This window comes from Clytia hemisphaerica, unplaced genomic scaffold, assembly GCF_902728285.1.
Source record: "Clytia hemisphaerica strain Z4C2 unplaced genomic scaffold, Clytia hemisphaerica genome assembly, whole genome shotgun sequence".
Lineage (NCBI taxonomy): Eukaryota > Metazoa > Cnidaria > Hydrozoa > Leptothecata > Clytiidae > Clytia > Clytia hemisphaerica.
In genome coordinates, this window is record NW_027104166.1 from 1,221,275 (window position 1) to 1,233,898 (window position 12,624).

Below are 12,624 nucleotides of genomic sequence, written 5' to 3' on the forward strand. Positions count from 1 at the left end.
TTTCGATCGACCACGTGTTTGTGATATTGTGGTTGAAAATGATGACATAAAGATCGTCGAAATATTCCTACAACATTGAATCTATTTTCTTGTTGTTTTTTATTTAAAAATCCAAGGAAATGTTTATTTTTGGGTTATGCTTCTTTTTATACTTCATGAAACTGTCTGGCACTGTTGGAAGTTGTATGCTAATGCTCTCACATTTAAAAAGGGGTTCGGTCATGGCGTTCTAAATCTAAGGCGGTGAATTAGTGTCAGAAATCCTAGGTGCCTATTTTTGAAGACGCTGCATTGTTGCATGAAGAAAGAGAGGGGAAACGTAGAATTCTGCTTTCTGGAGCTATCAGAGAGGGGAAATTATATCAAAATAAATTTGCAATAAATTTTTAAGGATTAGATTAATAATATTTTTAAAGTCCCTTCAATTTCAACCTTAGATTTAGAACGCCATCGGTTCGATGTATTACAAAGATATTTGAATTTATACGGAAATATCGGCTTGAGTCTCATTCTTAAAGACCTCAGATTCCATCTAACAGCAATTCACAGTGTCCCAAAAAAAGCGGACAAATTTTCATATGGATTAAAATCCTCAAAACTCAATATCTAAACTGGGCTTAGAATAATTGATATAAGATAACAATCCTCTGATAAATCCAAAGATCCAATTCCCAAGATGAACATAGGTTTTTGGGATTGAAATATTGAGTATACAAGTCATAAGATTTTGCTTAAATTATGATTATAATTAGGATTTTATTTATTAAAAGATTTTTCCGCTTTTTTTGGGACACACTGTATATGATGAATCTGGATGAATCTAATTTTGGACTTTTCATGTCGAAAAATGTTATTTTTGTTCTTGTAGTTATTTATACTGTTTAGGGAACGAAATGGTTTTCAAACTTAATTTCAAATTGTTATTTCTCACATAATTTATATTTCAATCAGAAAAATTTTAAAACTTCTACTGTAATACCCTCAGTACTCTTCATTAACGTACACATTAAACGTTAAGGTTAAGCCCACTCTATCCGAATAGGATTTTCTTTTGTTACGTTTCCATTTTTATTTGGATTTTATATCGTGATATTAATTTTCGTTCTCTGTAGCTGAATTGTACTGCCAACATTCTTTGTATTCAAAAACTCTCGAGAGAAAAGTTTTTCTTTTGAAAAAGCGTCGTGAAATTGTCTGACAACACTAATGGTGATTTCTTATATTATTTTCTGAATTTTATTTTAGAATCGTTAGAAATAAAGTCAAAACAACTGACGCAAATTCATCCATCCCAAAAGTGTCTCTGATGCTTCAAGCAGAATGAATCTAAGGTCTATGTGAGGCGATATCAAAGGTATGTTTTTTAGGTTTGGGTATGTTTAGCGGCGAAAATATTTGGTAATGACTCCAAAAGCATTACATGTTAGCGTCAGAATAACCTGAACGCGTCAATTTCTTTGCGATCAATTTCAATCATTATTGGTTGTAATGATTATGTAATTTTTTTGGAATGATTACGTAATGTTTTCATTGCTAATTTTTGGACGCCTTTTAAAAAAGGTTCTGAAGTCCTATTTTTATCTTTTTTCTACCATTTTTGAATAAACTTAGCGTCAAAATGTACCGTGGTGTAACAGGTTTTTGTAGCTAGTTGTAGCATTGCTGTTAATTTGATACTAGAAATTGTAAACTGTTTGTTTATGTAAGTAGTTTTGCACACGGGAATAATAGCAATGCATGCTTTTAGCTTGTCTGAACGTTGTTGTTATAAATGGTTGTAATGTAGCTCGATGCTTTAATCTAGCCAGTTTGATCGAAATCTTTCATCAAAATCAAAGTATAGTTATTAAAACTAAGAGGTTTTTAAAATATTCATTGCGTAATCCTTTTATAAAAAACGCCAAAAGCACAAGGGATTTACCATTAGTTTAATTGTTTTAATTTGGAGCAAGTGGCAAAAAACCCGGTTTCTTTCGGCTGTTCCTGTACTCAGGTTTGTTCGCCATCTCTTATCAAACTTATGATTTTCTTTCAATTATTTTTGTTTAGATTTTCATAGAAAAATTATGCGACTTTTACCACTCTTATGTCTTATGGTCTTTATTCCATGTGTATTTTGCCGAACAAAAGACTGGCTTATCAATGACATCACTACCCCTTCTGATTGGCTGAAAAACGAAGATGGTAGCTATACATTGACCAATGGGCTAATCAGTAGAACCTTTTCTACAAGCCCTGGGTTTACAACAATCGATTATTACTCTCATGAGAAATCAACGTCTTTATTACGAGCTTTAAGTCCTGAAGCTGTTCTCAAACTCGATGACGTCATGTATAATATTGGTCACGTGATAACAAAAATGTCACGTGGTTATTTGAACCGAACAGAACTTTCCGAAACGATTGGACATGATCCTGCCAGTTTCCAGTATGCCGGCCACAGGACTCATCCGATCGAAGTTGATTTTCCTTACACTCCTTTGAGGGGTGCACCGCCCAATATCCATTGGCCACCCAAGGGCGTTAGAGTAGATGTGATTTTCAAAGCGCCCCAGTCCGCCCCTACCACACATCAAGGTAAAGTAGCTGTTGACTTATCTGATTATTTTCCTCAATTTTCCTCAATTTTGACAGTCAAAATCGTAGTATGCATTTTAGAGTCTAAACGAAGAAGATATACTTTATATGTGTTTCTTTGGAGATGTTTTTCTATGGGTTTATTCTTTAACTTATTAAAAAAAAACAATACAGCAATGCGTTAGACTCTCTTAAATTCGATATTCAATAGACATACTATTTCTTTTCAAATTAGAGAAGAATTTCGAGATTTTCGAGTGCGAGCGTGAGGGGTTTCCCTTCAAGGAATGATTGCTGGCTGTAACATTTGTTGTTTTCACCACTCTAGGTATTACTGTCACAATTCATTACCAAATATATGATGGTATACCAGCAATGTCCAAATGGGTATCCGTCCAAGCCGACCAAAAGGTCTGGGACCAAGTCACGTGTACTTTAGTTTCGATTGAGCTTTTAGCTGTCAATCAACCATTCTCAAAAATTTCAACCTGGGATGGATACACGTTCAAACCTGATGGTGCTGATAATGCATATGATTGGTTGTATATTGATCTTAATCGACCCTACGGTGGCTTAGTAACCTGGCTCCAAGATCCAGCTCAAGCCCAAGTCGCTGGCTCTTTTCAGCCGTTACTTAACGTCTCTAATAGTGTGCCAGTACCAGTGGTAAGCGTTGGGAAAGACGGTTACACATCATTTAAAGTGAACGAACTTATACACTGCTCTGAAGATCCTACACGAAAATCGCTATCTAAGAATCGACTTTTGAAGCTTTTGGCACCTCATGTTCAAGAGAATCCGATTTTTTTTCACATGACTGACTCGAGAAGTGAACAGTTTCGCGCGACTGTTGACCAATTAGCTGAAGTGGGGTTTGAAATGATTATCTATAGTTTTGGGAGTGGCCTTTATATGGAGGAGGAGAACGAAACTTATTTGGATGGTGTTCGTAAAGATGTAGCGTACGCTAACAGTAAAGGAATGGAGGTAGGTTTGTATTTTTTTTCTCTCGAAAGCTTCTTAACGCTCACTATTCAGGATATCTCTATTCATTCATATCTCTGATTTTACGTCACTTACAACCAATCACCTATTGGGTCTGTGATGTATGTCAGAAGACATTGCAGTGGTGTATATTATGAATTAGAAAACATTAACTCAATGAACTATACTATGATTTATAGGGATCAGGACTCTTCAGGTTTGTCTGGGACTGGGATATTTACACAATATTCATTGGGGGAGACTTATTCTGACTTATTCAAACTTTTCCAAGCATAAATTTTAACAGCCAACTATGTGTCCACTTTCTGCCTACTCTAACAATTAGAATAGGCAGGGCAGAAAGTCGGCCGTCTAAACTAGAGCTTAAGATCCAGATAAAAAAAATCACCATCCAATCTTTAGAAAAAGCTTTCAGTGGACCCCGGTTTATTATCAACCTTGAAAGCGCTAGGCGACTGGGTTCGACTTTACCAGGAAGCAATGATGTCAGAATCTTTACATTGGCATTCTTATAGACTAAGAATTTTAACCATGGCGTTCTATATTTCCTTGTAAATTCATGACCAATGTTGGTATATTTTCTGCTCCTGCTATCAAATAGATATTAATGTTTTTTCTGCATCTATGTATTAGGTTGGAGGTTACGATTTGATCGTTTTGGATCGTGGTGATTTACCGAAAGAAATGCGTGCTACTGATGCTCAAGGTTTGGCTCTTATTCATTCGTTAGTTTAGATTTTAATTTGTCGGCAACATAATTTATTGTCTGAGAAAAACCCGAGAACGTTCAGTTATTTGGAAAAACATATGCATTCTTTTGAAATTATTTTTTTCACCGATGAAAATGAGATATATTCTTTTGTTTAATGTTTTATTTTGCTCGACTTTAGGTAATCAACTATAATCTGAACTTCAATATAAGGGAGCGGTCATTAAGTATAGCACATACCTGGGTGGAAGATATTTTTTAGGGGGACTTTCAATTATATACCCTGACAAAAATTCGCAAAAAATTTCTTACCCTGACAAAAAAAGAGGTAAAACTTTTATACCCTACCAACGAGGTTTATGAGTACATGAAATACCGACGCAAAAGTGGTGTCTACAAGAACAAAATTGTTGTATCCAAAAAATTTCACATCATCTGTCTCGTTCCATAAAAAGTGGGTTAACATTTTCAAATTTCCCTTTATTAAAAGTTAGTGCAAATCCATGAAAGAGTATGAATATATTCTATGAGAAATGTTAAACAAGAACAACAAGGTTTTTTAAACTATCTGAAAACGTCTTTCCAACTCGTCGTATTTCAACGAGATATTGGTTGTCAAAAGATTTCATACCCTACCCAAACTTACAATCTTTTTTCCATACCCTACCAAAAAAAAGAGTAAAATTTCCATACCCTACCCAAATATCTTCCACCCTACCAAGTTCCATACTTAATGACCGCTCCCTAACATCTCATCTTAGTTCTTATTGATGACCAAATGTCCTCTTTCGCATTCCCAGACATCGATGCTCTTCTCTTAGGTAACCCTGGAGGGAATGCATGTTTAGCTTCTGAATGGTATGAAACAATATACGGGAAGTTGTTGAATTTCATGACTAAAACCAATATGACCATGGTAGAGACTGATGGCCCTTATGGAGGGTGAGTTGAATTTAAAGGGATAACCCGAAAAGAAGTGAAATTTAGCTCAAAGATTACTTTAGGCTTACAAACTTTCGCGAGCAGAAACTTTCGCGATTTTCGCAAATTTTAGCCCTTTTTGCGAAAGTAAATATCTTTGAAAATTCTTGAGAGTGTAATTCGCAAAAGTTTATGCTCGCGAAAAGAAATCTGAAAAGAAAATCTACTTAAACTCTCCTCTTTGATGATAACAAGGGTAAGATTTAGTGCAGATATTATGCAAAAGAGCGTCTGTTCTGGTTCGAGTATATTTGAACGATCAAAACACTGGTTTCATGCACCGGAAACTTGAATTTTCTACTAGAAATATACCCCTTCCGCGAAAGTCTATGCTCGCGAAAGATTTTTTTGTCAAACTCGCGAAAGTAAATGTCGCAGATGAAGACCACCAAATATTTGCAAGAATTAACGTATTCTGAATAAAATATGGCGATTTCAAATCTTAGATTTTCTCACACGTACCTCAAGTTGAAATTCTATTATTTCTAAGCAGAACAACTAAGAAATAAGAATTACAAAGCTAAATATCTTGACCCGGGGGGGGGGGGCACTCAATTTTGAAAATGACCGTACGTTCGGCCAAAAACCAGAACTCTAAAATCGGACCCTTACAGTACAGGAAAAATTTGGCTGAAAATCTACCCTTACAGTGCAATTTTTCTAATTTTTCTACCCTTTTCAGGGCAAAATCTTTTGAAATTCCTCAAATTTTACCTCAGAATTTGGTATTTTTCCAAATTTTACACCCTTACAGTGCATTTTTTCCCACTTGCTCACTAATCGACCCCTACAGTGCACTTTCCAAAGTCCAAAAAGCCTACCCTTAAGGGCTGCATGTCCGGTAGGTCACTTACCTGGAGTGCCAGCCCCCCCCCCCCCGGGTATCTTGACTTCGAAAAACAAGTAGCAAGTAGAATTTAGAAGTTTTGCTAAGGACTGTCGAAGGAATCTTTGGGTTGATTTTCATTTTTTATCTGGTTATCCCTTTAAGAGTGTTCGTTAGCGCGGAGAGAAAATATTGTCTGAAACATCTGTACCCTACTTATGTAAAGGACTTTTTTTTTTGGGGGGGGGGGGGGGCGGTTTGCAAAAACTGGTCGAAAATTCTCTTGTCATGCGGAGAATTGCGCTGTCCAGGGGTATTTTTTATGTCCGAAGAGACTATTGTTGTGGGTATTAAATTCCTTTAAAATGTTATAATCTTAAACCCCATATACTGTGTTTTCAAGCCCATTCTCTCACTTTTTAGTGGTTCGTGTCATTCAACTACGCATGCGCACCACAAAGGATATGGTGATTCTGTTTACAAGCAAAATATGCTTCAAGAAAAAATGTATAATGAGTTTCGAAGACGAAGTTTTTATATCAATTCGCCTGATTCTTACTACTATGGTGGTTCTAATCGTAATGGTAATTATTTTTGCACTTCCTCACTGTTAAATAATGGGCTGCCAGCACATTGAGTTTAAAGCCCGAAAGGCTCGAGTAGAATCTCTAACCTTTCTCAGGCAAGAAAAAGTGAAGCCACTTATTTCCCATCCAGAACGCGCCTAGAACGTGCCGCAATCATGACGACAGATTGTTATCTAGTGGTTCCTTTGTTTTTGAGGACATTTTTTTTTAAATCTAGCGATAGACTTTACTTTCAATCCGGCGTTTGTGTAAAAACCACGCGCAGGCGTTCTGGATGGGAAATTAAGTGGCTTCATTTCCCATCCAGGAGTTTCGAGTCTAGGCCTTCAGGCTTGGAAGTCAATGTACCAGCATTCATTTGTTATGTTTGTCATTAGGGTACGAATCGTCCTCAATAACACGCCTTGGAAGTCAATGTGCCAGCATTCATTTGTTATGTTTGTCATTAGGGTACGAATCGTACCTTAGAAAGCTTTTACTTAGCAGGAGTCTTTCTGTCATTCCTTAGAGAGGAAGGATATTATGATGGTAGACAAAGTCATAGTTCCTTTTCTGTTCCAAAAATATGGCACCACAAAAATCTTACATATATGTACTCTAAGCGGTGGGGTTGGCTGAAAAAAAATTTTTATCAATTTAAAAAAAAATGTTTTTATCGAATTTTGAACTTTAAAGCGTCAAAAACCAATTAATAAAAATATTGCTAAGAAACATGTTGGTGGGCTTTACAGACTCTACAAAATTGCACAGCAAACTCAAAAATAAAAATAAGAATAAAAGAATAAGAATAAAAAACAGAAAACTAGAAAATTAATAAACGGGGGGGTCCGAAAATTAATAACCGGATGGGGACGTTTATTCTACCCAACCTATGGACGATGTAAAGTTCCCATTCTTTTCATTTTTCAGGACTAGGTTACAATGAGAATCAATATAGTCTACCTCGTTGGATGGACCTTGGTATCAGTCGGCAAACTGTTTTTGACCGTGTGTACTCAGTACCGCCAACCGCTGGCTGGATGTTTGTGCCACTCCAAGATTATCATGGCGGCGGAGAAGCAGCGGCTTTTGAACCGCTTCAACAACATCTAGCAGAATTGAATTTCGCTTTTGCTCAGTATTTAGGTGCAGGTGTTGCAGCTTGTTACCGTGGCAACCGTATCTATGATAGTGATGCTACGAAAGAGCTAGTTCAACATTGGGTATCGTTCTACAAGAAATATCGAGCATTAGTTACGAGTGATATAATTCGAATTACGAGACCGGATATGCAGAATATCGATGCTTTTATGCATGTTAATTGGCAAAATGAAGACGATAAAGCCTTAGTAATGGTTTTTAATCCAACCGCTGAAAAAAGGAACGTCACTCTGGGAGTTCCGGTGTATTATACCGGTATACGGAACAAGGCTTTGGTGTCGGAACAGGAGGCCGGATATGTGCTGTATGATATTGGTGTTGGTCCGCAGGGAATTGAAATTGAAATAGAAGTCGCATTGGAAGCACGCAGCACGACTTGGTTCAAATTAAAGCCGACTACGTCATAATGTTTTTTTACGAGTGCTGATGATAAACAACGATAACATTTAAACGAAAATTAATACACGCTGTCTTTTTATAAGAATAGTGTGCTTTGGCTGAGGGCGAGCATTATTCTTATTTTTCTATTGTTCTAAACAATAGGCCTATTGTTCTAACTCTGAAATATCACCCTGATATTCTTATAGAAGTTATTCTTATAAAAAAAGTGTGTACTAAAATCAGATAGATTTTCGTGGGTCAGGATTTTGAAAAACTAAATCACGCGAAAATTCATCCGAAGGCTGTACCGAAAATTACGAGGTCTTTTAGGGAATAACACCCGTAAATGGTCGGGATATTAGATCGCAAACTAAGAATTAATACAAAGGTAAGATTTTTTTGTTTCTCTTTTAAATATTTCATAAAAAGTATCAAAAATTATATAACAGAAATTAAAATTTATATATTAAAAATTGGAAAATATTCTAGTACGTTTATATATTTTTACGATTCTCGTATGTTTTTATTGCATGGTTACTGTTTTCGACGAAGGTGAAATGAACGTCTTTTCGTGGTTTTATCGTCACGTGATTTTGAGGGCGGCTTTGGTTCATTTGTATCACTATCCGGTTCGTCGTCTCGTTTTAAATATTTGTTACGTTTGCTTCCTAAACTTAGTCGAGGTAAACTTGGTAAAAATCTACTTGCAGCTGACAGTTTTGACTGTTTCTTATTTGTACTGGAGCATGCAGCTTCGGCTGCTTTGGATTGGGCTTCATGATCTAAGCTATTGGTTTTATCAGCATCTGCAATTTTAATTGTAGAAGTTTTCTTTTGTAGACCCTGAAGCAAATTCTCGTGTTTCATGGTTTCTCGTTTCCTGGTGTCATTGTTTTGTTGGTAAATCGTAGTCTGGTCTGTGGGCTCCTTCTTTTTCCGACGTTTTGCAACCGTCTCAGATACGCCTTCAACAAACGGAGTTTTGGACTTTGTACTACAGGCTGCTTTCTTTCGACCACTGCTGCTACTTGATTCCTCGTCATCTAATCGATCAAGATTCAATGGTGGTACGAACGTTGGGCGGGGCCTTCGGACACATTCCGCAGGGTGGAAAATAGGAAATTCCCGAGGTGAAGCTGATGGTGGACGTGGGCTGTTTTCCGGGGATAAAGATTCTCCAAAATCAAGAGGTGGTATATCAACTCTTGGTATGTTTATTTGCATCGTATTAATTCCTGGTGATTTTACCGTGTGAGTAAGATCTTCATGATTAGCTTGCTGCTGGTTGGGATTACATTGTTGTGTCATCATCTTTGGACGATCTGTGCTCACCAAGCTGGTCCTATCTTCGGATAACCTTGGCAGACCTTCGTGTAGAGTTTCATCGTTGTTGGTTTCCCTTGTTGAGAAATCAGTTGTAAAGCGATCTTGTTCGGCTTCAAGGGAACCATCCGAGGAAGTTGGTATGCTTTTTGATTGACCTGTTTTATGCCGAGTTCGTGTAGTGCGTTCTTGGCTCGGAGGTTTTGGTGCGATTCCAAAAGTCGCTTCATTTTTTGTTTTTTCTTGATCTTCAGGGAGAGACCACGGTGAAGGGACGTTGGGTGTAAATTCTAAGTTTTGTGGGGCTAATTTACAGTCAATCAATTTCTTGCGTGAGTGGAGTTTAATGCAATTAGATTTCAGAAACGCCCGAGTCTTTGGTGTAGGAAGTGAAAAAGATGTAAGGGTATTGAGTGACTCATCCATGCCTTTCGTACGGCTAATCTCGCCTGTCCGTGGTTCTCCCATTGTTGAAGATCTGACAGTGAGTTCAAATTTGAAATAATGCAAACTGGTTTTTCGTTTTTCTTTTTTCTTTCCTGTTGAACTTGATTCCTGGACAGAAGTATTTTCAGTTTTCAATGACATGTTTGACGATGTGGCTTTCAGCTGGTGATCTTCTCCCCTCTTTGTTGACTGTTTCGTCTTTTTCTTTCTCTTTGGTACAACTGAGAGGTGTTTCCCAGAGGCTGATATGTTTTGATTACCATCAACAGTGCAAAGCTGGCTATCAGCTCTTGAATCTTCACTGTTTACATCCTTCTTTGGGACAACCTCTTGATTGGCCGAATCAACAACTAGAGGAGATGGTTTCAATAACTTTTTAGTTGGCTTTTTAGATTCAAAATGTCGATTCAAGGTCTCTTCGCTATTTTGGGTAATCAAGGCATTGATCCGTGAGGGTTTAATAGCTGACAAAGGGCGCTCTTTACCATCCAGTTGGTGTTTTTCGATATCTCCAGGTAAGGGACTTTTGGTTGTCACTAGAGACTGTTCGCTGTTTTTAACAGACACGTGATCCGATTGAGATATGTCGGTCACTTCAAATGCTGAATCTTGTGAGGGTGAGATTTCAACTTTTAAAGGGTGTGTAGTGTTCGGATTGACCAATGAGCTCTCATCTTGCTCTGACATAATAGGTAATCCTAATCCGTGTATCCCGGCTTGACTTGCATTGTTTCGTCTAAAACGACTCTCAAACACTGGAATCTTACTTCCAGTATTACAACCACTAAGCCATTTAAAAACTTTATCAGAAGAGCTGATACGCCCAGGTGATGTCAACTGGCTTTTGATAGGCATTGGAATACGACATGGTAACGAAAGAGTTTTTAATAGTTTAATGTCTTTTCTGACGTCTTCCGTAGTCTTAGAGCCACGGACTCTAATTTGCTTTGTATCGTCTTTATGTAGAGCAGCGTATTTGCCTCCGTATCCCGAAGACTTGACGTCCGATAGGCTCTTATTGATACTTTCATTTGGTGTAGTAGATGAGACGGAGCTTGACTTGACGGGACCAAAACAACAGTGTGACTTCATTAAGAATTTGCTGCTGTGCGATAAGCTGTTCTCTCTGGGTACTCCCGACGCTGAGGTAGGCCTACTTGTTGATGAGTTTGGACGTACCTTAGATTGGAGACTTTGCGTTTTTTGTTTGTGCTTTGTCTTCTTTACTGGTTCCAGGCTAGTCTCCTCTACATCAGGATTAGTCTGGCAGTTGTCGTGCTGCTGAGAGTTTGAGCTAGTTGATTTACTTTTAGTAGCTTTCTTTTTGGTTTGAAAAGCTTTTTTCAGATAAACCTTCTCTCCAATTTTGATTGGTATTGCCTTTTGACGTTTACATTCTTTATCTGTTCTCACCTTGGCTCCTTGTGAGTCATCCTTCTTAATAACGATTGGTTCAATTCCCTCGATCCAATCCTCAAGCTCCGTAATCCGATTTCTATACATCACAAACCTAAATGTGAAATATTTCGTTAAAATTAAATCTATGTTATTTTTGAGATCACTTTTGACCACTTTGTCTGTTAAAGATGAGCTAATGACTGAAGCAAAATGTTTTGGCTTAGATCTCACTTTCTGGATTAGGATTTCCACTTGCAATTCAAAAAGTTACTTAGTCTCTTAAGCAGACAGACAATTCTCAAATCCCTTAACAAATTTTTTGACTATCGTCAGAGCCTTTAATCAGACATACACAATTTTCAGTAAATCTTGAAACAACCCTCCACTATTTTCTGCCGGTTAGCCCGGGAACACTTGGAAAAGTCAATGGAGGAATCTCATCCCGGTGAGCGTAATTTCCACCAAAACGATTCCAAAACGAATGATAGAAAACTGACAACGAAGGTGACAATAGTCTAGCAGGCTAGACGACTAATTCAGACATAGTAGAAATAAAGCAAAAAGTAATGGAGGAAACAATTTTAGTTTATCGTTTATCCAAACTAAATCCCGCAACAATAATTGTACTATCGTATAGGACCTATACTACTGTATTACACTGTATCACACGCATTATAAACGACTCCAGTCTAAGGTGACAATCAATTAAAAATCCTTACCTTTCTTCTAGAAGGTCTGACAAACTTGCTGACGGCTGTTCTGCTTTACTTTGAGCCAATAAGTCGATATCTTTTACAAGTGAGCCCTCCTCTGTTCCATACATCCTTTTATTGAACGTTGATTTTTGTTCATAGTAAATCGCTAACATTTCCTCGATGTTTCGATCATTAGTATTTGAAGATTCCTGGAACCACTCATCAATCTTAATGTCACTCTTTGCAGTTTCTTTGGTTTCCACCTGTGTTTGTTCGTGGTATTCAGCAGTCTCGTGCCCAGTCTCACGTGAAATCTTAGGATCTGTGGTGTTCTTCGATGGCAAAAACAGAACAGAAGAGTTTGGGTCACCTGTGATCTTATTTTCTGAATCATCTATAGTATTTCGAGCTTCCGGTGACGTTGAGTGTCCATGGTCGTCCTGATCATTAGCTATAAAGTTTGAAGGCATGGATAAATGCTCATATTCATCTATCGTATTCTGATCAGCCGACGTATCACAAACTGTTTGTTGTACTGATTTTGAAGTAGTAATT

The 12,624-nt window shown here is 37.5% G+C and overlaps 1 protein-coding gene across 2 annotated transcripts; it reads left to right on the forward strand.

Annotated features, from left to right (window-relative positions):
* The first annotated feature begins 1,249 nt into the window (after positions 1–1,249).
* On the forward strand, positions 1,250–8,712 carry LOC136814251 (uncharacterized). Of its 2 annotated transcripts, none has more exons than XM_067070767.1 (7): positions 1,250–1,354; positions 2,050–2,577; positions 2,906–3,564; positions 4,216–4,288; positions 5,113–5,233; positions 6,522–6,682; positions 7,595–8,712. In XM_067070767.1, the coding sequence occupies exons 2-7, from the start codon at positions 2,067–2,069 to the stop codon at positions 8,230–8,232; spliced, it is 2,163 nt and encodes a 720-aa protein (XP_066926868.1). In that variant the 5' UTR covers positions 1,250–1,354; positions 2,050–2,066; the 3' UTR covers positions 8,233–8,712. The 2 variants fall into 2 exon arrangements, with proteins under 2 accessions (XP_066926868.1, XP_066926869.1); XM_067070768.1 differs by having other exon boundaries at positions 2,060–2,577.
* Positions 8,713–12,624: the final 3,912 nt, after the last annotated feature.